Here is a 23,779-nt window from a genome sequence, read left to right as displayed (position 1 = left end):
TCTGAGCCCGTGCACTGTGGGTGCGTTCTCTCTCTGGGGGGTGGCCCGCACCCTGCCTTCCCTGGAAAGAGCATCGCTGACGCCCCCTCTGGCGGCCTGTGTGCTGGGCGGGTGGCCAGGCCCTGCCTGCCTGCATCCTGCACAGGGTGCCCACGCTGTTTGGGAGGGTGAACTGATCTGGGGGGAGTTGACGGTCGTGTTCCTGGAGCTGCTCCCTTGTATCCTGTGAGCTGGTGAGCCGTCCCCGTGGCTCCCTGCACCCGTGCCGGGTTTCCTGGCTGGGAGCCGTGTGGGGTCTCCTGGCCTCTGGCACTTCCTGCGGCCACCAGTCAGCCCCGCGCCTGTGTCCTGGGGTCCCATCCTCGTGGGTTTGGGGAGACCCACAGGGCAGGACGCCTTTTGTCCTTCACACCTTGGATCTGGGCACCCTGGACGCTGGCTCCGTGCGCCCCCGGCCCCTGTGCTGGCAGTGCGTGTAGCACCCCCGTTAAGCCAGGCTTCACCTGCCCCTCAACCCCACCACCGTGAGTGATTGGCCTACTTCCTGTGTGCTCACCGAGGTCCGCCATCCTTGAAAACACTTCATTCCAGGTTGTGAAGTCATCTAATTGGCTTGCACAGGTCGGTCCCATCTTGTTTCTTATCTTTCTTACCGACTGTCGCCCTGGGATGTGTCCTCTGTGTCCCGTGTAATTCATTGCTCCTCCCCTGGCTGGCCCCTGGCATCTGTCACACAGGTGACCTTCAGCGCACCTGTCCCCCGGTGGCGCCCTGGGTGGCATCCCACTCCACTGCTACCAGCAGCGCGCCCATGTGAGCAGCCCCCGGGGAGCTGGGCCTGGGCCTGCCAGCTGGCCAGGTGCCCACACACAGCTCCCCACCCCTGACCCCGCGTTCCACCTGCAGCACAGAGGCTCCAGCACCGTCTTCACGGCCTGGGGAGCAGCTCTGAGCTCTGGTTACTCCCAGAACCTCAGGAGCACGTGGACCCCGGCAGAACCAGCGGGCCCTGGGCTCTGCACTCAGTGTCCTTGTGGGCAGTGGTGCAGAGCTCTTGGCCGCGTGACGTCAGGGGCCAACACGTCTGGTGGTCCACACCTGTTCTATCAGTTCACGGATCTTACCCGCTGCCCGAGGATGGTTTGTGGTGACTGCGGTAGATCGAGCAGCCAGCGCGCGAGGGCAAAGTCTATTCCTTTTTTTTTTTTTTTTTAAGTCCTGCTAAGGTTTTTTTTTTTAATTTATTTTATTTATATATTTTTGGCTGTGTTGGGTCTTCGTTGCTGCGTGCAGGCTTTCTCTAGTTGCGGCGAGCGGGGGGTACTCTTCGTTGTGGTGCGTGGGCTTCTCATTGCGGTGGCTTCTCTTGTTGCAGAGCGTGGGCTCTAGGCGCGCGGGCTTCAGTAGTTGTGGCACATGGGCTCAGTAGTTGTGGTGCACGGGCTTAGTTGCTCTGCGGCATGTGGGATCTTCCCGGACCAGGGCTCAAACCCGTGTCCACTGCATTGGCAGGCGGATTCTTAACCACTGCGCCACCAGGGAAATCCCTCCTTCTATTTCTATCAGCATGATTTTCAGGAACTTTCTAAGAAAAGGGGTAATGGCCGAGGATGTGGGCTCAGCGCTGGGTTTGTGTGGCCAGCTGGCCCTGTGTGTGCTTGCTTATTACATTTTCTTTCGTCATAGGAGGGAGTGAATTTCCCTCCAGCCTCCTGGTGAATGCGGTTCCTTTGGAATGGTGGGACTTCTTCCCGTGATGAAAGCACTGGCATTGGAAGGCGCCGTCGGGAGAGTCTTCCTGTGCCTGCCGGTCAACGTGCTGACGGTCCTGATGTGCTGGCACCCAGCATCTGGAACGTCTGCTCTGCCTGTAACGCGGTCACTGTGTTCTCCAAGCTGCTGGCGCCGATTCCCTAGTGCCGTCCTGGCCGCATGTGTCATGTCAGGGTCTCGCACGGCTGACTGGGGTCCCTCAGCAGGCGTGTGCTCGAGGGCACAGGCATTGCAGCGCCCTGGGGCCTGTCCTCCCTGGGCGAGGGCCTGTGTCTCTCTAGAGATCTTGTCTCTTAAGTAACGTATTGTGTTTCCTCGTTGGTTGTGAAACATAAGGCACTTGGACCAACTTGCACGTGGGTGATGCCAACGGCCTGGGTGGCCTTGGCAGGGAGGAGGAGTGATTGCCGGGCTGGTCTGAGCCGGGCATTGGAACCTCGGGTGCTGCACCTGGAGAGTTCTGGACCCGTGGGTCCGATGAATTCAGTGTGAACTGGAGACTGTTTTACATCCAAAACGAGAATTGTCACTTTCACAGTTCTTATCACAGGAAGTGTCAAAAATACAGCAAATGTTTTTGCTTAGGGGGCCGTAACAAAGCGCCACAGAGGGGCCGGCTTAAACAAGAGGAATTTATTCCTCCCAGTTCTCAAGGCTGGAAGCTGGGATCCGGTGTCACAGGGCTGGTTCCTCCTGAGGCCTCTCTCCCTGACGTGTAGACGGCCGTCTTCTCCGTGTCCTCATGTGGTCCTCCCTCTCTGCATGTCTGTGTCCTGATCTCCTCTTCTTATGAGGACCCCGGTCACATGGGATTAGGGCCCACCTTAGTGACCTCATGTACCTTAATCACGTCTTTAAAGACCGGACCTCCAAAGACAGTCACATTTTGAGGTGCTGGGGGTTAGGACTCCAATACATGAATTTGGGGGACACAGTTCAGCCCCTAACACCAAAGCAGAGAAAACGTAACGAGCTGCCCCCTCTCCCCACCTCAGCAATCCCCCCCTTACAGCCCCTCTGGGCCCACTGACACCCCCTCTTCTCCCACCAGTGATTTGGAAGCAGAGCCCAGACTTCATCATTTCACCAGTAACAATCCCATGGGTATCTGCATCTCAAGGACAAAGACGGCTGGCAGCCGCTCTGCAGGCCATTGTCACCCCGAAGGCACCGGTGGCTCCGGGGCGGGGGCGGGTTCTTGGCTACAACTGCGCCAGCCCACACACCCCCCCCGCCCCCCACCCCCGGGCACACACTCTGATCAGAGGGTCCCCTTCCAGCTTGTCGTCTTGATTTTTTTCCTACGGTATATTTGGTGCATCTGTGTCTCCTGGTCTTCCTTTTGCCGACTGTGTGCTGGTCGTCCGTGTCTTCTGGAAGCTGGTGGCTTGATCCAGAACTAGAGAGATCCCATTCCTGTCGGGCTGTTGTGTGGCCCCCCCACGCCCAGCCCGGCACACCTGCTGGTCTGCGTCCGGGCAGGACCCTCTGTCACGCACACGTGCCTGGATGGTGGGTTCTGGACGCCTGTGCGAGCCCTTCGTGGACGCCTCCATGGACACGCCCCCTCCACCCCTTGGCTGTCCCGAGGGACAGTCTCACGGGACAGGCAGCATGAAGCTTGACGTTGCCCCTAGGCCAGTGTCACGATCGGGAGATGGTGTCATGGGGTCGTCCAAAGGCAACCAGAGAGGCTGGGGCGCGTATGTGGCACGTATAAATAGATGTGTGAGGGTGTGCGTGTGCGTGGACGTGAGCGTGTGCCCGTGAGGCGTGCGGTGTGAGGTTCCCATCACGCGTGGACTCTTTCTGTCTGTGTTCCAGTCCTCCATCTGCTTGGGGCCCTGGGTCCTTCGGGCGGGAAACGGTGCCCCGGGCCGGGATGGATCACCGCCTGGACCCACTCTGCGAGGGGCTCGTGGTGAAGTGTGCGGGGCGAGAGTGGGCAGCACACCTTCGGATCCGGGTTAAGCTGGCTGCCCGGCGACACGGATGTGCAGAGGACACGCGTGTCTGCGTCTGTGCCCGTTAAGCCCCTTTTTCATGGGACGGTTTCTCACAGACAACTTCTAACGGCTTAATCGAAGTAGCTCAGCTGGACACTCACTGCACGTCACCCTCAAGGGTTGCGTTACAGGCCCTCGTGTGGCCCTCGAGAAGGGTGACCATACAGTTGACCTGGCACTTTTGAGGGTGACGGGCCCCGATGATGGCCCAGGGCCAAAGCTGGGGCAGCATCTCAGGAAACCGGTCCCCCCTGCCCACCGTGGCCTCCCGAAGGGACCCGCCTCCTCCAAGCAATTTTCATGGGCCCCCGTGTGCTTCCTGCCCACCCCACCCCCCGACCCCGGCCCCGGCAGAGCCTGGGCGGGTCCATGGCTCAGGCCACGTTCTGTCGGCACCTGCCCATCTCGTCTGTGGGAGGCCTGCCTGTTTGCCGAGGGTCGTGGCTGTGTGGTCACTCCCACGTCCTTTCCCCGCTGGCTGCAAAACTCAGACACCAGGGCCGTCTCCCCGCCGCACACAGAGCGGGCACAGAGATGCGTCCTCCGAGAGGCAAATGTGGTCACGTGTCCTGTCCACAGGGAGTGGCCGGTGAGCCGGCTTGCGGGCGACGTCCGCTCATCAGCCAGCAGTTGGAACGGTGGCACTTGCCGCGACTCCAGGGTCACCCCTTCAGGCCTCGTCATCACCCCAGTCGGTCCGGACAGGCTGGGGTGCTGCCTCCCCGGGGCCTCAGAAGCCCTGGGGAAAGCGGGAGCTCTTTCTGGAACCCTGAGGTCTGCTGTTCTCTTCCGTTGCGTGCAGTCGCAGCCGTGCTGGCCGTGGCGTGTGGCTGCACAGTCGGGGTGTGTCCGCGACCCGTGCGCGCTCGGAGCGTGCCGGCCCCGGAGCTCCTATCCGGCGCTCTGCCGCCCGTCCATGCTGTCTATGGCACAGGCACCGGCTTTAGGGTCCATTTATGGGGACGCACCGCAAACTCTCCAGTGACTCAGCTGCCCTGCCACCTGGAGGGGCAGCGGCCACGGGTCGTAGGATGAACGGGTACGCGGGGCTCCCAGCACAGCCCCCGGAGCCGGAGCCCCGGGCCGTCAAGGTGACAGGCAGCCCGAGAGGCAGGGCCCGCCAGCGAGGAGGCGGGGCGTCTCCGCCCTCCCTCTGCAGCAAAGTTACAACAGCAAGGATGGAAAAGGATACGTTTTGAAATGAAGGAAAGGCTACATCTTAAAACTTGCGGAATTGGATTAAAGTACTTAGAGGAAACTGCGTTCTCCATGTGAGTTTGGGGGAAATAAGGTATTCCTGAAAATATGCTCCAGGCTGTTCCCTCAAGAAGTTAGAAAGAACGTTAGCGTACACTCAGAGTAGAAGAGAGAGGCCCCTGTAAGATACAAAATTAATGTGACCGAATAGGTCACAGCAGGGATAAGGAACAAATGCACAAGTGGTTCTGTAAACAGATTAGTGAAGGGGAGGACTGTCTATCGGCACAGGCTGACGAGTCTCAGAAGCACAAACGATATGAACAACGACGCCGTAGATCAGGGCAGGGTTGATGTAACTTCAGGGCAGCGGCTCCGCACGATTATCCTGAAAACGCGCGATGGGGAATCGGGTGGGAGGAGAAGCCTGCTGAGGACGCCCAGAGAGTTCCTCCCTGACAGAAACACCGAAATAACTCCAGAAAACAGGAAATCTAGATAAACAATGAAAAGCATTGGAACAGCCATCGGAAAGCTCCGTAGGAACTCCTCCAACGAGGTGGGCTGGTGTCTGGCGTGGTGACCGCAGGACCCGAGGACAGCGGTGCCCGAGGACAGCGGTGCGGGGGACGTGACCAGGCTCGCCTTCCAGACGCGTGTTGGCAAACAAACCTGGCGAGGCCTTAAGAGAGGTGGCTTCCCAGCTCTGGAACCGAGGTTGCGACACCGGAGAAGCTGTGGCCGCCGTGGGTCACGTGGATAGGGTGACAGATGAGCACGTAATCATCCCGCAGGGAAGATGTGTGGTGACATTCACCCCGTTCACGCTGACCCCGAAACGAGACGCTTAGGAAAGCCGGTGCAGGAGGCACGTTCCCACCAGCACGTTCCTGCGCCGTCTGACCCCCTGGAGCAGACCCCCCCCCACCACCGTTTAACAGGAAGCATTGTCACCGGCGGCGGCCACAACAGATCCGGGGTCACCGGCCCTGTCCCACCTTGTGCTGAAGCCAGAGGTTCAGCCTGGGGACCCCAGCCCTGAAGGCGGGGGGGAGAGGCCGCTCAAAGTCACCATCGTCAGAGCACACGGAGATCTGGACCCACACCGGCCGCAGGCGGCACAGGCCACACGTGGCTGTGGGGCACCTAGAATGTGGCGCGCATGAATGAGCTGTGCTGTGAGCACAGAACACACTGGATTCCCTGGGCGTGACGAGGACAGTGTGAACTGCCTTGTGCGACGTACGTGCGGAAATGATGTTGTTTTAGGCGTGTTGGGTTAGATAAGCTGCATGTTGGATTGATTTCATCACCTTTGTGTTTTTAAACACGGCTGCTAGAAAACATAAAATGGCACACGTGACCTGCGTCGTATTCCTGTCGGGCAGCGCTGGCCCTGCTGGAGACCCCAGAGAATCAGCGAGTGGCTGGCATGCAGGCCTGCAGGTGGCAGAGGCGGGGGCGGCGGGTGGTGGTGGTGAGCAGCTTGGACACGGTACCACGGACCTGGGTCTCGTCCCGTCTTTGCTGTCTCCTGTGCACCCAACCTACGTATTTCAAGTACATTTTCTTGCAAATAATCAAAAACTGCATCTGTTGGTCGTAAGGCTCCGTGAGTTTTGTCTTGTCATCCCTCCGCTCCCCTATTTTCTAGTCGACCGCCTGAGATCAGGTTCATCACAAAGCACGCTGTTCCTGAACGTCCCCCACCCGCAGTGTGGAACCAGACCATCACTTTGTATGTACAAGTGCTGGTACCTCAGTCACAGCTGCCCGGCCACCGGGGCCCCTCCCTGACTCGGCCACTACTGAACCCGTGTGTCCGCCCTCGCCTGCAGGGCCTCCCCTCCCCATGGGGCCCTAGCCTGCCTTGCCCATGTCCACCGGAGCAGAGCCGTGGCTTTGGATGCCCCCTCCCTCCCTGCTGGGCCCGCATCCCGTCTGGGACTTCCTGGGGGTGGAGAGTCCCCGAGCCCCCAGCTTCCTTGTGGTCTGAGCCCAGCCCTGCCAGCTCTGTGCCCGTGGCCCCGTGAAAGCACCCTCGTGTGCAGGGGCTGCTGGGGGCGCGCTGAGGAGGGGGGCTCGGGGGCGGGGCTGCCTGCTGGGGGTGCCAGGAGTGGGCGGGGCGCCGGCGGCCAGGAGAGCACCCCGACCCCCAGGCGTCCCCCCGGGGGCTGTGGGAGGGGCTGGGGAGGGACAGGGCCGCAGCGTCCGCGGGAGGCTGGTGCCTGGGGCAGGGCGGGCCCGGCGCCAGGAGCCCAGAGGACAGTCCCCCGAGTGACCGTGCCCTGTCCCCCCAGGTCGCCGTCATGACGCTGACGCTCTTCCCCATCCGGCTGCTGGTTGCCGCCGTCATGATGCTGCTCGCCTGGCCCCTGGCGCTTGTGGCCTCGCTGGGATCCGCTGAGCGGGAACCAGAGCAACCCCTGGCCTTGTGGCGGAGGTGAGTGCACGTCTGTGGGGGCCCCGGGGGGTGTCGCAGGGCCCGCTCCCCCTGCCAGCATCCTGCCCTGAGGCCCCTTCCAGGGCTCCGCGAGCCGCGTGGCCGCTGTGTTGTGTCCTGAGCACCGGGGTCCCGTGCTTCCCGGTCCCCGCCCCTGAGGCCGCGCGTCAGCCTGCTGCCGCTGGTGTGGTCTCTGCCTCGTGTAGGCGGACGTGTGAATCCGTCTTAAGTGAAGATCCAACAGGGGCCTCACAAAAGGACGTGAAATCACAGCATCGTCTTGTGTATTTAAACACCTAAAGCTGTTCCTTAGCTCACACTATATGCCGTTTCTAGTGAAGGGAAACGTTGAGCTATCGGGAGGGTTTTGGTGAGTATTTTCGGTGCGTTAGAAGATACCGTTCCTGTCGTAAAGCCAAGCTGCTGACCACCTGTGTCTGCATCTCCGATCAATCCTAAGGGTGCTTGGACGGTTTATTCACAACCGAAGTGTTCTTAGTTTCGCGCAGGGGCGGTGGTTGGCAAAAGGGCCCACAGGCCAAACCCGGCTGCAGCCTGTTTTTGTGAATGAGGTTTTACTGGGACGCAGCCCTGCCCATTCATTTGTACACCGTCCAGGGCTGCTGTCCTGGAGGGCAGGGGTCGTTGTGGCCAAGGCCACAGGCCCACAAAGCCTAAACTACCTGCTGCCCGGCCCGCAAGGTTTATGGACCAGCTCAGGCCCCTCGTTTCTCTCCCAGTGTCTGAGCTGCTGGAATGTTGATGCCCTGAGAGGCTGTGGAAACTGGCACCCATTCCTGGACCTTGGTTCCCCGCTGCCCACGTGCCGTGGTCAGAACAGCAGTTACATGCAGGGCAGAGACGGCCAGTTAAGGTTCAAGGGTTTTCTGAGCCGTTCATGAGCATGGCGCCCGGGGACCCCTTGCCCTCCTCGTGGTAATATTTCACATCCTCAGACCATCCCCAGTTTCAAGTGAGCCATGGTCTCTCCCCCTCGCTAGAAGCCAGAAGGTAGACGTGGCTGTCTCCGTGGGTGTGTCCCCAGCACGGAGCCTGGCCTGAGGGACAGGAAAGTCTCTCCCAAATGAATGAATGAATGGGTCAGTGAGTGACTGAATGAAAGAGTGAATGAGTGAATAGAGAGCTGGGTTTTCTAATCTCTTTGGAAATCATGCTTTACCTTGAGGTTTTTGGGGTTTTTTTTAATGTTTTAACGGTAAAATATGAATTTGGTATCAAACATATAATCAAGCAAAATAAATCCAGACCAAATAGGAATCAGAATTTCAGTTTTCACTAGGTTGAGAACCCATAGCTAGAAAGCAGAGATTTTGTAGTTTTTTACGAATTACGAATGATTTGATCAAAAGTGTCTTAATTCCCTGTTCCCCCTGCTCTGTTGTGGGCTCCCCTCCCTCCCCGCTGTCCTCTCCCACGAAGGAGGAAACCTCGCACAACCTCGGCGTCTGTCTTTTCAAAACAGGTGACTCTGGGCTGTTTCCATTTCCCTGTTTTGACTCCCTGTAGCTTTTCTTGTCTGCAGTAAGGTACTTGGTCTCATCGTGTGATAAATGGGCCACAGCAAACTTTAGTTCCGACAGCCCGCTCGCTTCACAGACGCACCGTGTGCGTGTGCGTGTGCGTGTGTGCATAAGTGTGTGTGCTCATACGTGTGTGTTTACATGTGTACTGGCATGTACCCCAGCTGCACATGCCGCCCACATTGAATTCCCACCCCCTGCAGCCCTCGGGGTCTCCACACAGCAGTGTTTCTCGGGAACCCAGTGCACAGCCCTGGGCTCCGTGGAAACAAGAACAAACACCCGGCCCCGAGCTCCTCAAAGGAAACAGTGACAGGAGATCCTGAGTTTGGGACGCGGGGAGTTAGGAGGAAACAAGTTTGAAATAACAGGACTCGGAATAGAGGACATCACATCATCAGCCGGGGCGGTGGGTTGGTTCACGCCAGGCACAGCTGTGTGGTTTTGAGCAGATTTTTGTTTGATCAGGGAGGATTTCTGCTGAATGTAAGTTAGTGTCAGTCAGACCTTCCTAAAATAAAATCTTGGGTTTTCAACGAAGGGAGGAACGACACAATTTTGCATAAGACTCTGTGTTTCGAAACACAGAGTGTTGTAAAAACTATAGTATTTATCTTCTTACAGGACCCAACCAGGCAGGGCAGGAGACACTGCTGGCCAGTCCTGCAGGCGCTGGCCCTTGGCCGACTCAGGGTTCAGGAGGGTCAGCTCAGCCGTCAAAACCGGGTACCACGGCGGGGCTCAGACAGCAGGATTCGTTTCTCACGGTTTTAGAGGCTGAAGTGGGAGGTCAGGGTCGGCAGCCGTGGCTCGTGGCGGGACCTCCGTCCACCTGCAGATGCCGCGTCCTCGCAGGCGAGACCTCTTCCTCTCCTGTAAGGACACCGGTCCCCTGGGTCAGAGTCCCACCCCAGGACCTCACTGGACCTTAGCTCCAGATACAGTCATATTGGGGGTCAGGGCTTCAGCATAGGAATGTGGGGGGACATGAGTCGGTCCATCGCAGAGGATGCCCTTTCCTGAGTGCCCCGTGTGGGGACGTCCATCCTTGGGTCATCTCCATGACGACTCTGAGTCGCCACGTGTATGCTGGTGGCGTTTCTCACTTTTGTTGGAGTAACGCGAGTTGGCGGCTACAGCAAAAGTGGTGGGGAAGAGTGGGTGGCCGAGGGCAGGCCTGCAGTCCCTCCTCCCAGCCCCATGCAGACGCCCTCCGCACGTGTGTGTGGCTTTTCTGACGTTGCCTCTGTCACCCTGGGGACGGAGCCATGAGCTCTGGGCCCGTCGGGGTCGGACCCCAACCCCGAGGGGCATCAGGCAGCCCGCGCGTCTGCACACGCGGGGCCCCAGGGTGGGTGAAGGGGTGGTCCCCAGCGTGCTCAACATCACCATGTGCTTCTCTCTCACTCGGTTTCTCAAAGTCACCTGCACATCTGCCTGCTTTGTGAAGTAAAGTCTGAACTTTACTTCTTGTATTGTTTTTTCCATTTTACAGAATTTCCGATTTTATTTTGCCTGTTAACCAAGAGAATAATGAGCCCTGAGTGTAGCCTCAAAATTCTCCACCCCCAAAGTCCTGCGGCCGCTGCCTGGGATTCATTCTCCTCCCAGAGGGCCCGGGGCCCTGACCCCTGCGTGGCATGTGTTTCTCTTCTGCTGTACTCTCAGGCATGATCTGCATTTCCTGGGCCTGTTTTCTTTGTCTTTGTCTTTTGTTCCAAGATTTTCTGGAGTATTGGGTTCTCAGAAGGAAGATGTGCAGGAGAAACTCATTCACATCTTGTGTCTGGAAATGTCTTTATTCTCTCCTCTGTGTTGGTGGGTAGTTTGACTGGGTATAGAATTGCAGGTTTCACGTCATGTGTCCCCAGAGCTTTGGCGATGTGCTGCTGACACCTGCAGCTTTGATGCTAGAAACCCGCTTGTTCCTCTCTGGGAGGTTTTAAAGTCTTCTCTTTGTCGTTGGAAATTTGAAAAATTCTCAAAGGAAATAATATGAGTTTTCTTCATAAAATTCTTTGTGCTCAGCACCTTGAGATGGTGCTGAAGATCTGGGTCTTTCTTCAACTCTGAGAAACTATTTTTTTTATATCTTATAGTTCCGTCCTTTTCTTTTTCCTGCATGTTCTGGGAGGTCCCCTTCTCCACGTTTTTGAGCCTTTTTAGGGAACTGGTATTTCTGCATGAGACTTTTGATTTCCAAGAATATTTTTTTTTCTTGTCCTCTGGACCTTTTCAGAGCACCCTGCTCTTCTGGCACTGTGATGTCCTGATGCGTGTGGGTTTTTACACGTCTCTTCTGATGCCTGCCCTGCGGGTCTGCTCAGGGTCATACTCTTATCCATCATGTAGCTGGTTCTGCCCGCACGTCCAAGTCTGAGGTGTCCACCTGTGTGATGAACGACAGACGGAGTCGGGGTGCAGGTCCCTGCCCTTGGGCATGTAGATCTGTCTCCCGATTCCCTTCCCCTGGAGAAGCTCTGGCATCTCCGGTGTCACTGGTGCCCTTGCCTTGGGGACCGCGGTGCTGGCCCTGCACTGGGCAGTGGCCGGGGCTCTTCTCTGAGGCCGGTACCCACACCCATAGGCATCTCTTCCCCACAGGCAGCTTGGGGACAGAATTCCTCCAAGACCTTAGAGAATTATCAGATTTGGTTTTTCCTGTCCCAGTACATCGCTGTCACTGTTTGACCTTTGGACCCGAGAGGTGGTGGGTGTGTCTCCGATGGAGGGGCTGAGATTTGACCCCCCTTTTCACCAGCTCTCCTCCTGGACCTGCCTTCCTGGGACCGGCTGCGCTCCCACTGCAGCCTCCCCCGCAGTCTCGTTTCTTTATCCTTGTGCATCAATCGACATCCATGGGCTTTTATTTTTGTAAATGACTTTATCCTGAAAAATAACATGCATGCAGAGAAGTGCGTTTAAAAATGTGCAGTAGAACAAGCGACTGGAAGTGCGTGCTTTGTAGTCACCTAGCTCTAGACGCAGCGCCCAGCGTGGCCCCCGCGTCGCGTGGGTGACTGTGCAGGACCTGCCCGTGGTCAGAGGAGGTCGTTTCCAGGCGGCCCCTTGCAGGCGCGGTGCAGCTTCAGAGACTTGCTCAGATCTGTCGGGGCTCATCTTGGGAATTCTCTTGAGAGGGTTGCTAAGCCCCTTGGGAAATCAATCCAATAAGGACTTAGGCTCTTGTGCTTCTGTGCAGTGATTTTTACCCAATTTGATCGCCCACGTAGCACAGCAGCACAGCGAAACACGGGTCCTTCTGAAGATGGCCCTTCGCCCGGGGGCTCAGGTGCGTGGTCTGTAGTCACTTGGCACCGGGCCATCGCTCACCGTGGTTTCGGTGACACGAACAGTGATCTGGTTTGTCGTATCAGAGCTTCCTATGGAAGGGAATGTGCAGATTTAGATGCTTACGTTCTCATATGTTTAAAAAAGAATAAATATGAAGCAAATTCAGTTCATCTAGCCTGATTTTTACTTTCTTTTCCAAATTTATTGTCCATCTAATTTCATCCAGAAAAGGCTGGTTTCCGGAAGGTAACAGCTGCGTCCCGGAGCCTGAGGCCACCTGTGGGAGGCGAGGGAGAGGTTTACCCGGCACGTCTCTGCTCCCGACCTCAGCTCTGCTCCCTCTCCACCTTTCAGTGTGCGTTTTAGGTGCCGATGATTTCTTTTCATTGAAAACTTATATCCTTAGAATGCTGACAGGTCACCCGACGTGTCTGTGTCTCTAGTTCTGTCCTGTGGGCCTCGCTTCTCCCATTCTGCTGCCCTTGTAACGTGGCTGAGGCGGCTTCCGTTTTCTTGAGTGAATGGACGAGAGAGACGTTCTGCTGCTCACGTACACAGGCGCAGGGAGGAAAGCACCGCCTCTTGCCCTTCCCTCCTCGGATGTTCCAGTGACAGTGGCGGCAGGTCTCCCGGGATCGGCATAGCCCCTGATGGGGTGCGGGCAGCGGGGCTGCGTCCCCCGCCGGGCCTGGGTCTGACGGCTGCGCTTCTGTTGCAGGCTCGTGGACGTCCTGCTCAAGGCCATCATGCGCACCATGTGGTTTGCCGGCGGCTTCCACCGCGTGGCCGTGAAGGGGCGGCAGGCGCTGCCCACCGAGGCCGCCATCCTCACCCTGGCGCCACACTCCTCCTACTTCGATGCCATCCCCGTCACCATGACGATGTCCTCCATCGTGATGAAGGCGGAGAGCAGAGACATCCCGATATGGGGAAGTGAGTGAGCCCCCCCATCCTGCTGGGAGTGAAACCCCCAGTGCTGGCCAGTCCAGGTCACGGTGACAGCACAGCCACGTCCACACAGCTCATACCCACAGGAAATAGGCACCGGGCCTTGCATCCCTGTTTTCTTTGTTGTGATTTCTTCTGTGATATTGTTGTGATTTTCATTTCTGATTAACACGCAAGTGCCCTTGGCTATAAGGTGTTGAAGTGCTCCTGGAAGTTCTAACAAGAACGTGTTACCCTCGTCACACAGAAGCTCTAGAAGTTGGGGACAACTCAGTAACTGTCCCATTGGGTTAGTTTCTGTACCATAAACCCAGGTGTATGAGCGTCCTGAGACCTCGTAACCCGTCACCAAAGCTGAGGGCTTAAAATCACAGGAATTCATCCTCTCCCAGCTCTGGGGCCAGAAGCCTGCCATCAAGGTGCCCCAGGGCCCCGCTCCCTCCGGAGGCTCCAGGGGAGGGTCCTTCCTGCCTCTCCCATGCATTTACCGACCGCTTCAAATGTCTCGACCACAGAGCCGCCCGCGGCCTTTCAGCGAAGCAGGCATCGGGCCCTTGTTGTCCGGGCTCGGGGCTCGCGGGACACAGACTGCATTTCCCTTCCATCCTCAGAAGCGTGCAGTTCTCAGGTGGGACTCGGGTGGCGTCCCCACAGACACGCCGTCCTGAGTCCTGCCGTCCTGAGTCCAGAGAGCCCTCCGGGTTCCCCGCCTTGGGCCTCGGGTCCGTCCAGGAATTGGGAAAAGCCTCCTCATCCGCTTTCTTCTCTTTGCCGTGTAGACAGAGTAGCTCCGACCGGTAAAACCCACCCCCCTGCCAGGTGAGCGGGCCTCCTTCCCCCTCGCCCTCTGGGAAGCGGCGCCGTGCTCGGGCAAGACGCTCGCTGGGCTCACCTGTGTCTCTGCGCACCGTCCTTCTGGGTGATTCCACCAAACCTCCCTTTCCTTCTCATGGTCATTTTTTAGCAGCATCAGGAGTAATCGGTGAGGAAGGATAAAATAGTTCCAATTTGGTGAAGCAGCAAAATGTTTCAAGACACGGGAAAAACTATCACTGAGATCCACTTAGATTTTATGCGTGCCATGGACCCAGCTAGATAGAATTTTATTCTTTTTTAAAATGCTTTTTCTTTGCTTTTTGGAAGACCTCCAAGAAATAAAAGTCATGGAACATTACTCTTTACAAGTAACAGAAATGCTCAGAACAGAAGCTCAGAGCTCATCTTGGGCCCAGTGGGGTGTGGCCCTGGGGCAGAGCAGGTGGGGACGTGGCCTCAGCGACCCAGGAGGGTGACCGACTGCCACGGCCTCTGCCTGCCATCAGTTCAAAGTTTTCTAAGAAGTATCTTCCCACCTTCACATCCTCGTTCGAGAGGACCAGTGTGCTGGGTGTCGCCATCAGCCTCGGTCGGGAGCCCTGACCCCACACACTTGCGGGGGGGCCGTGTGTGTGGTGCTGGAATGGGGTCTGTGTGAGTGTCCTGGGGCAGCCGTGACAAAGCACCACAGACCACACAGCTCAAAACTACAGAAATGTATATTCTCTCACTGTTCCGGGGGCCAGAAGTCCAAAATCAAGGTGTCGGCAGGTTGGTCCCAAGGGAGAGTCCATCCCAGGCCGCCCTCCAGTGTCCAGTGGTCCCGGCTCTCCTGGGCCTCCCCCGGCCATGGCCACGTCACCCCGTCCTTGCCTCTGTCATCACGTGGCGATCTCCCCCTCTCTCCTCCTTACGGGGACACCAGTCACTGATCAGGGCCCACCCGGCGAAGTGTGACCTCCTCTGAACTTGACTGCATCTGCAGAGACCCTGTTTCCAAACGAAGCCAGTCACAGGCACCTGGGCTAGGACGTCAGCCTGTCTCTCTGAGGGACACAGTTCAGCCCGCAGCGAGGCTGGTGGGGTCCGAGCCACGTGCCCCAGGCACTTCTGGCTCTGGGGCCTCCCCACTTCCCCCCCAGCCCCCCACCGGTGACACGGGTGACCAGAGGCTCTCCACTCCCCATGGGGTCAGCCCCACCTGTCTCTTTCTCCTGATTTGTCATCTGTGGACGCTTGGAGCTGTTACTGACGGGCCCGCAGGCTGCAGGGCTTCTGGCCGTCCTCTAAGTCCGCTGAGGCTTCAGTGCCCCCCCCATCCCTCGTGGTCCGCGCTGCCTGCCCCACGGCTCAGCCCTCGGGGCACCTCTGGGGGGCTCACCTCTCACCGGGCGCCCTGGGCAGCCACCCCAACACGAGCACCGCCCCCCTCTCTTTCAGCTCTGATAAAGTACATCCGGCCGGTGTTCGTGTCGCGGATGGACCAGGATTCCCGCAGGAAGACGGTGGAAGTGATCAGGAGGCGGGCGCAGTCCAGCGGGAAGTGGCCGCAGGTGCGCAGTGCTGCTTGCGCTCTCAGCAGCTGTTCCAAGAGAGGCGGCCTTAGGGGTCGGAGGGGAAAGAGAAACACGAGGGCTAGAGCTTGCTTTCCCTGGAGGCTGGGTTCCTTGTGTTTCGTTTTATTTTCGCTGAGTGCAAATCCAAGAATGCGCCGAATATCAGGTATTTTGGGTTCTGGCGTTTTAAAAATAAAAGAAATAGGGGAAAACAATTCTCACTTGCATCTCAAGTTCCCGAATCGTCTTTTAAGTTCTGTGTCGGAAAGAGCCAGCTGCCCTGGCCCTGGGGTCAGCGTGGTCTCATGTCTGAATACCGCGTTAGGCTGCACGGTGTACCCCATGGCTTCTAAAAGTTCCGGGCTTGTCTGGCGTGTGTCTGGTTCCCTCGGGGCATCGGGAAGGCTGCCCCGGGCCGGGGGGCAGGGGCCTCGGCCAGTGTTAGCTGTGGGTGCGTTTGACCTATGCTGTATATGTATAGTTTTTCTTTTCACTTAAGCCGACCTTGAGAAACTAGAAATCCCACAGGACTCTCTGGGCTCTGGCTGCTCAGAAGACATTGAAGGCCTTGCTTGTGGCACCCATGCCCGAGGACAGGCAGCCCCCTGGGGGCTGTGCTTCCAGGGTCTCTAGCTGCCGCCCGCACAAGAATAGGTTGACCCCCTCCGCCATTCAGCCCACCTGCCTGACCTTCAGGCCTGCTGGGCTCGGTCCCGTGCTGACTCAGTGCCCCTTGGACATGCTCTTTCTCCAGGGCCCAGGATTGAAGGCAACCTCACGGGCTGTATTTTCCACCACGCAGGGGAAAGTTAGCTTACGTTATGTTGCTGGAAGTCAGTAGGAATTGGAGTGATTGGAGGTCCTGGTGAGGCGGCTGATGCTGTGGGTGTTTGCGTCACTGGCCCGGCCCCAGCCTCTCCCCTACCCGCTCCCCCCCGCAACCCCGCCGAGGCCCCGTACTCAGCCACGGGCTCTCCATCCCGGCGCCTCTGTCCTGCTTTGTGCTCGTGACTGCCTCTCCAGGCAGCGGGGTCTCGTCTGCACAGCAGCTGCAGGTGGGCACTACGGCCACCTGTTCACATATCCCGCCGCCCAAGAAGGCACATGCTGTTTGTGTACCTGCGTTGCTTCCAGGTTTTGGTCAAACCAGCAGTTAGAAGGGAAATTAATGAAGGCTTCCATATGCATCTTAACTTTTTCAACTGAATATAATTAAAGTACCTAAATCACATCAGGACTAGAGGAAATAGGTTGTGAAATTGGCCCCTGTGAACTCTGAACTGTCCCTTTGATGCTGATTTTTTTTTTTTCCACTTCAAGATAATGATTTTCCCAGAAGGCACTTGTACCAACAGGACCTGCCTAATTACCTTCAAGCCTGGTAAGTAGTTTTCTTAATTATTTCTTTTTCGCCTTGAGAAGGCGAGGGAGACCCTCACTCCCCCCAAAGTGCCTCAGCCCGGAGATGCTCTTGTGCCCGTTTCCTGTGACCCTGGGGTTTTCTCTGAGTGTCCACGGCTGGCACAGATGTTGAGGAAAGCTGCCCAGCACTGAATGACTGCTGACCGGGAAGGCCTGGCAGAGAAGCCCACTTTGTTCTGAGCCCCACACGGGAAGTGTGGGCGGGGGACTTGCTGCCACGGAGATAAGAGGGGTCCCTTTCTCCCTCTGCAGGTGCGTTCATCCCAGGCGTCCCTGTCCAGCCGGTGGTTCTGCGCTACCCAAACAAACTGGTGAGTGTCTTTTCCTGGCACGAATGTCCAGTGAATTTCCTGGGCCTGGGAATCGCCCGATATCTCAGGACGTTGTCTCCATCTACCCTGGCATTCTGGAACATTCCCCAGCACTAGCTCATGAAGCCCCGCTTTCGTGGATCACAAAGCCCTGGCCCTTCCTCGAGCCTGCCGTGTAGGTGTGAGACCCCCGTGTCCTCAGTGGCTCTTGCCTCCCAGTTCGCACTCTGGGACATTTTAAAACTGAGGATATTTAAGTCCCAGAGGCTAACGAGCAGGAGGGAAAGGGATTAAGTGCCTCCATGGTCCCTCTGCCAGGTGCAGAAGGGTGGTCTTGACGGACCCCAGCTCAGCCCGCAGGGTGGGGGGCCTGGGCGAGGTTCTGGTGCCTGTGGGCACTCCTCCGGGGCCGCCCCGTCTGTAACCCCCACGTGACACCTGTGGGCCCCAGGGGCTTTCCGCCCGCCCTCTTCCGGGCCAGCGCCCTGGGGTCCAAGGTCAGTGCACTGACCCTGTGCCCGTGGGTGTGGACGGGCCCAGTGTGAGAGTGCCAGTCTGAAGTGGCAGCCACACGGGCCGGCAGACACAGCCGGTTCTTACAGCTCTGAAGAGGTGCGTTCGCTAGCCAGTTTCTGAGAATGGGAATCCATCACCAGTGTGTAGAACTCTAGATTTTCCCCTTTTAAGTTTGCTCCATCGGCTTATTTGAAGCACGGCACTGGGTTCTGGGAGCGTTCAGCTCGGTTGCCGGGGAGCTGTGACCTCTGCCCTGCGCTCATGGTCTATGCCAGGTGCTCTTTGGCTGCCTAAGGTTTGAGCACAGACCCGCATGGAGGGGGCTGGGCTGGGGACTGCGTGTGGGACGCCCCGTGGCAGGTGGGTTTCCAGGAGCCATGAGGGTGCGGGTGGGTGTCAGGCCTGCGAGAGAAGGAAGCCGTGGTGGGTGACCGGTGTCAGGGTAGAAGCAGGACGTGTGTCACCCACGGTCCTCACCTAGGCGGCTGAGGATGGAGAGCGTCTGAAATGTCCCCGTGGGACCCTGGGCAGGCACGGGGTGGGGGAGATGTGGCCCTGTGGCTTTGTTCCACGCTCCCTGCCCCCGCCCGGGGCTGACCGTCGGGGGCGCGTCTCTGACCGAGAGTCCAGGCGAGGACCCTGGGGGCTCAGGTGGGTGTGGAGCTGGAACGAGGCTGCCAACAGCATCACCTGGCAAGGTGGTGGTGATGGGCAGGGCAGGGCCTGCAGAGCACAGAGCAGGTCCGGGCGTGGACTGAAGTTGCCCTGGGCGCCCGGAGAAGGAGGAGGCAGAAGGGGGGCAGGACGGGGTCTTGGGCGGACGCTGGGATGGGTGACCCCGGGGCTGTGGGAGGAGAGGTGAGCGAGTCTGGGGGGACCTGCGGTGGTGGGCTCCCCCTTCTCCCCTGCCCCAGAGGGGACGTGGGTGGTAGGGAAGACAGCGCCTCTGGGGTCCCAGGTGGCCAGGGCGAGGGCCGGGGCGAGGCCGGCATGCCCATGGGCGGGGAGGAGGGGCGCGGCACACACAGGGCTTCCTTCCTGACTCATCGCTCCTTTTCTGCCTCCAGGACACCATCACCTGGACGTGGCAAGGCCCCGGAGCGTAAGTCAGACCCCGCCCTGTCTTGTTTGTCCTGTCCTCCCGGGAAAGCAGGCCCGCTCCAGTGCCCGCCGTGCTGCTGACTTTAGCAAAGGCAGAAACGGAGCGCAGGGCCACTGCTGCTGGACAGCAGTTCGGTTCGGCCCAGGGAGGCTAGCTGCACGAGGCTGGCCTTCTTCACGCTCCTGGATTCCAGGACTGAAGTTAAGTGCCCTAGGCCCTGGCGGGAAGGTAACCGAGAACCTCTCTTCCTGCCTGTGTCTGTCAGCTCGGCGATCAGCTGCACATGGTCGGCCCCGGAGAGGAGAGGGGAGCATGCGGCCTCCTCCCGCGCGGCTGCTGGGGGCGTACGGGGGTCCAGGCGCCGGCGCGTGGGCTGGCTTTCGGAGGCGGAGGGCTGGGTGGTGAGGCCACGCAGAGCCCTCCGAGGGCCCTGGCGCGTCCGAGTGGCGGGGGTGGCATTGCTGAGGCTGGAGGGCGGAGTGGGCAGAAGCCGGGCAATGTCTGGGAAGGGGATCCTTCGGGGTCCCGGTGGCCTGGGCTTGGGGCTGGCAGGACGGAGAGCTGAGGCCGGGCATGGGGATGGCATGATGTAGGGCCTGGGACAGCCAGGAGGGGGCGGGGTCAGGTAGACGAGACTTCCTGAGCGGGAGGACAGACAGGGCACAGCGGCTTCCAGGGCACAGCCAGGCGGGTGTGCATGTGTTTAATAAGCTCAGTGGAGACTTCTGTTAATCAAAGTAGCCTTGTCACTGGGTGGTGTGTTTAAGGTTCAGATTTAGGCTGAGGAAGGCTCAGCATCTCCTCCTGAAGGAGAATTGCCTGCTCGGTGGTGCCCTCTGCAGGGGAGCGGGGTCTGGAGACTTTGCTCCAGAACCGGAAGTAGTTTAACTAAAAGGAATTGAGAATCTTTTAACCAGTGCTGTAAATCCGTTCATTTTTAAGGTTGAAAATCCTGTGGCTCACGTTGTGTCAGTTTCACAATCAAGTGGAAATTGAGGTTTGTATAGATACAGTGTTACACAATGTTGTATGGGAGTTTATACAGATGCGATGTTATACAATGTTATATTGTCTGTATTGTTATAATGTTATATTGTGGTCTCTATAGATACAGTGTTACACAATGTTATTTTGATGTCTCTATACATATAATGTTATATGGATACAATGATATATAGGGGTCTCTGTAGATCTATTATACAATGTCATGTTGGTATCTGTACAGATACAAAGTTATATGTCATCTGTCTTGCTTTGAACTTTTTCCATTTCTCATGGCTCCTTAAAGGTGCTTCCCAGGGGTGTTGCATCAACTTTGTGTCTCTTGCATGACTTTTTATCCATTCAGATAGGATTTTAAAAATCAACAGGAAGCTAAGCCCATCCTTCTTTTATTATGGTTAGCATAGCTTAAGGGCATATACAGTTGGCATACCTGCAATTAACGATTCTTTTGGCTTATATTTTTACCCAGTACTAACACTGCTGATATCGTACTGCTGAACTTATCATACTGTTATCCTGTGTAACACTTGGTCAGACCAGGTAGACTGCCTCCCAGTATTCAGCCCATTTCCAAAGTCACAATACCTGTCCTCTCTACTCAACTAAATATGGTCACATTCATGCAGCCTGTAAATTTAATTGAGTGGATGAGGAATAGAGTTTATTTTCTTAAAAGGGGAATTAACTTGCTACTCCTACACCTGAAAATGAGAGCTGAGTCTTAACACAACTTAAAGCATTTCATTTGCTACCTTCTGATAAATACTGCAGAGTAATACTGAATTTACAAATGAGCCCGGCTTTCAGCCAGGTTTTTCACTTCAGTAGAACATAAGCCACTTAATTATAAAGGACTGGGCTGAAAGGGCCATGGCCCGAGTCCAAGGGTGGCTGGCCTGCAACCCAGGATATTTTATGTGGCTCGTTCGCTGGTGGCCGGGAGGCAGCAGCGGGGTGAGGCTCCAAGGAAGGTGCTCTATTTCAGACTGGTTTCTAATTTTTTAAGAGTCGGAAAGAAACTGTGTGGCTTTGTGAAATCACTCTAAACTCTTTCTTTGTGTCACTCCTACAAGATGCCAGTGCTAATATGAGGAACTGTTGGCAACTTACAAAGTTTTTAAAAAGGTAGCAGTAAGTGAAAGACTAGAATTATATGATGAGAATTGATAGGATTTGGGGATGTTCCTGTATTCTTGAATATCCATACTGAAGAAAAGGGCTCAGTGATGGTCTTTTTCCTTTTCTACAGTGGGGGGTTGGCACAGGGGGGTGTGAGACGTACTTATTTAAAACACGCAGAGACACACGTTCCTGGCACAGTTTATTATATTCTCCAAATGCAGTAGTTGTCAAAAAGCTAATAATAGTCTTTCACGTGGAAATAATTTGTCGTGTTCCCCACAACACAAAACTGAGACTTTAGAAGTGGAAGCACACGTGCGATTCTTTTGGTTCTAAAGACTAAGCCCCTGTGTGAAGTCATAAGCGCGACTCGCTGGCTTCCGTGGCGGAGTGGTGCTCCCGGTGAGGAGAGGTGGGTTGTGAGTTGACACACGTGTGTGTCTGTGCACGCGCGTGCGTGCATGGGCAGCAGTGACGACTCCAAAGACGATCGCAGTGGAGGGACAGGTCTTGATTTGCCCGGGAGGAGGTCATCATCGTGGTGGTGGTGGGGCGAGGGCAGTGTCCTGTGCTCACGCAGGTAACCGGCGTCTCTGTGTGCGCAGTTCCTTCCCGTGTACACCCCCTCAGAGGAGGAGAAGAAGGACCCCACTCTGTACGCCAGCAACGTGCGGCACGTGATGGCAGAGTGAGTGAGCGCCCCTTCCGCGGCGGGGTGGCGGGGTCTGCGGGAAGCCCCGGTGCCCTTGGCCTCCCTGAGCGTTCGTTACTCAGTGTCCCCGTCTGCCAGTGTCGTGGCCTTGCTGTAAAACCAGTCAGCGGCACCGGGGAGACGGCTGGAACCAGCCTAGGCTGAGCATCGGCCAGACTGTGCTTGGCTGCGTGCTTTGTCTCCTGATTCTGTTGGAGGACATTTCTGCTTGTTCAACATTTGGAAGATGGTTCATTGCCACTTAATTCTGCACATTGCAAACGTCCCCATTAGCCAGCCGTCCCCAGGGGGGCTGCGTCCGTGCGCGTCCCTTGGAGACAGGCAGCGGGGCCGCGGGCGAGAGCACTGGCCTGGGTCGGCGCGTCCTCGACACTTGCCATCTACCCAGACCGCGTTACTAAGGTTCTGACAGCGTCCCGCCGAGCTAAGTGTGGTATTTCTGCGCTTAATCTTGCGCTGCTCGTACAACAGTGTGTGTGTGTAGCTAGGAATATTCTCACCTCCTATTTCCCTGCAGTCCCCGCTTGTTTCAGGCCCTGGCAGCCTCAGCCCAGGCCCCAGGTGCCTCACCCCTCCTCTCAGTCCCAGCCTCTCCCGGGCAGGGGCTGCCTCTGAGTTCGGCCGCGGCAGTGCCTTGGAGGGGTGCTCGGACGGTGTCACCTGTGGGGAGGCGCACACAGCTGCCCTGGTGCGACTTAGGTGCTAAGGGAAAGTCCATCTCCTCACTGCGGATGCGTCGTCCCCGCTTTAGTGCATTCTGTGAGACACACTGAGCAGAATCATGCGTTTAACCTCAGCCAGGCATTCAGTCTGCCCAGGCGCCCTCAGAGTGCTAGGCGCTGGGAGCGGAGTCCAGCAAAACGCGCCCGCTCCCCTCAGGCCCCCCTTCTCCGAATCCCACATGCGGACACAGAGCTGCCGGGATGCGGGAGATGCTCGACTCCCAACTTTTGGGAAGTCAGGGCAGTGAGTGACACCCTTGATCAACCTCTAGATAAGAAAATAATATCCACAGAGTCGCAGGCCTGACAGGCTAGGTGTAATTTTTTTTTTTTTAATTCATGTTCAGACAAATTAACTATTAAATATTTTAAATATGTATCCTAAAGAAACTTTTATCACGTCATATGATCTGTGTTAACAGAGACGTGTCATGTTCAGTGGAAAAGGGCAGAAACCCATCGAGTCTCCCCTTGCCTCACAGCCAGAACCACGGAGGTGGGCCGTCAGTCACCTCCCTGGTCTTTAGTCACACCGGGGCTGCACCTGGGAAGGGCCGGGGTCCCGACAAGCTTTGCAGGCGGCCCCTGAGCCAGCCTCGTCCCCCTTCCTGTGGATAGCCCGGGAGCTCCTGGGGCAGTTCTGGCGTCTGTCCCCACGCGACCAGGCCTAAGTGCTCTTAAGGGGAATTTAGCAGCCTCGGAAAGAAGCCTTCAAAGTCGCTGTTTCCTTATTACCTGACTGCACACAGCATTGCCATGGCAACAAGGAACTATAGCTGTGCCCCAGTACCCGCCAGGGACTGGTTCCAGGACCCTCGGAGACCAAAATCCAAGGATGCTCGAGTCGCTTATGTGAGACAGTCTAGTGCAGCTGCCCTCTGTGTCCTTGGATGTGGAACCGCGGATCTGGAGGGCCGACTGTCCCATCGAAATGAGTAAACGCCCTTTCAGTTACGGAGGCGGGGTTGGGGGGCAGTTTTCTATATGTGGTAGATTTCCTACCGTGAATGCGTTTTCCGTAATAGTCAGGAGGAGGCTGTTTTTCTTGAAATCTGACGCCGCTCTGTGGAATGACTGGGTTCTGACTGTCCCTCTGACTTCAGGGCGGTGCCAGCACAGAGAGCAGCGGCCCCTGCTGCCCGCAAAGATGGCTTGAGCTGAACTGACCACTGCTGCGGGCAGCGTCGTCCTCTTGAAGGCGCTAGATGCGCGCTAGTTCCCTAGTGGGCGGAAACCACAGTGATGCCAGGCTAACCCCGAAGCTGGGGCAGCCCCGGGTTCCAAGTAATTGAG

At 57.1% G+C, this 23,779-nt stretch overlaps 1 protein-coding gene across 2 annotated transcripts in view; it reads left to right on the top strand.

The window, feature by feature from the left end:
* LPCAT1 (lysophosphatidylcholine acyltransferase 1) overlaps window positions 1-23,779 on the top strand; it is a 40,882-nt gene that overhangs the window by 9,897 nt on the left and 7,206 nt on the right. The window contains exons 1-9 of one of the 2 annotated variants that reach the window (XM_059916067.1): window positions 6,628-6,714; window positions 7,277-7,419; window positions 12,973-13,187; window positions 15,459-15,571; window positions 16,895-16,955; window positions 17,249-17,307; window positions 18,891-18,925; window positions 19,868-19,922; window positions 21,658-21,740. In XM_059916067.1, the coding sequence (XP_059772050.1) occupies window positions 7,286-7,419; window positions 12,973-13,187; window positions 15,459-15,571; window positions 16,895-16,955; window positions 17,249-17,307; window positions 18,891-18,925; window positions 19,868-19,922; window positions 21,658-21,740 (755 nt within the window). In that variant the 5' untranslated portion in view covers window positions 6,628-6,714; window positions 7,277-7,285. Of the gene's footprint in view, window positions 1-6,627; window positions 6,715-7,276; window positions 7,420-12,972; window positions 13,188-15,458; window positions 15,572-16,894; window positions 16,956-17,248; window positions 17,308-18,890; window positions 18,926-19,867; window positions 19,923-21,657; window positions 21,741-23,779 lie in introns of those variants that run through there. The other variant, XM_059916065.1, reaches the window with a different exon arrangement.

This window comes from Balaenoptera ricei, chromosome 3 (genome assembly GCF_028023285.1).
Source record: "Balaenoptera ricei isolate mBalRic1 chromosome 3, mBalRic1.hap2, whole genome shotgun sequence".
Taxonomy (NCBI): domain Eukaryota; kingdom Metazoa; phylum Chordata; class Mammalia; order Artiodactyla; family Balaenopteridae; genus Balaenoptera; species Balaenoptera ricei.
The sequence above is the reverse complement of the archived record's forward strand: the minus strand, read 5'-3'. Positions and strand labels throughout refer to the sequence as shown.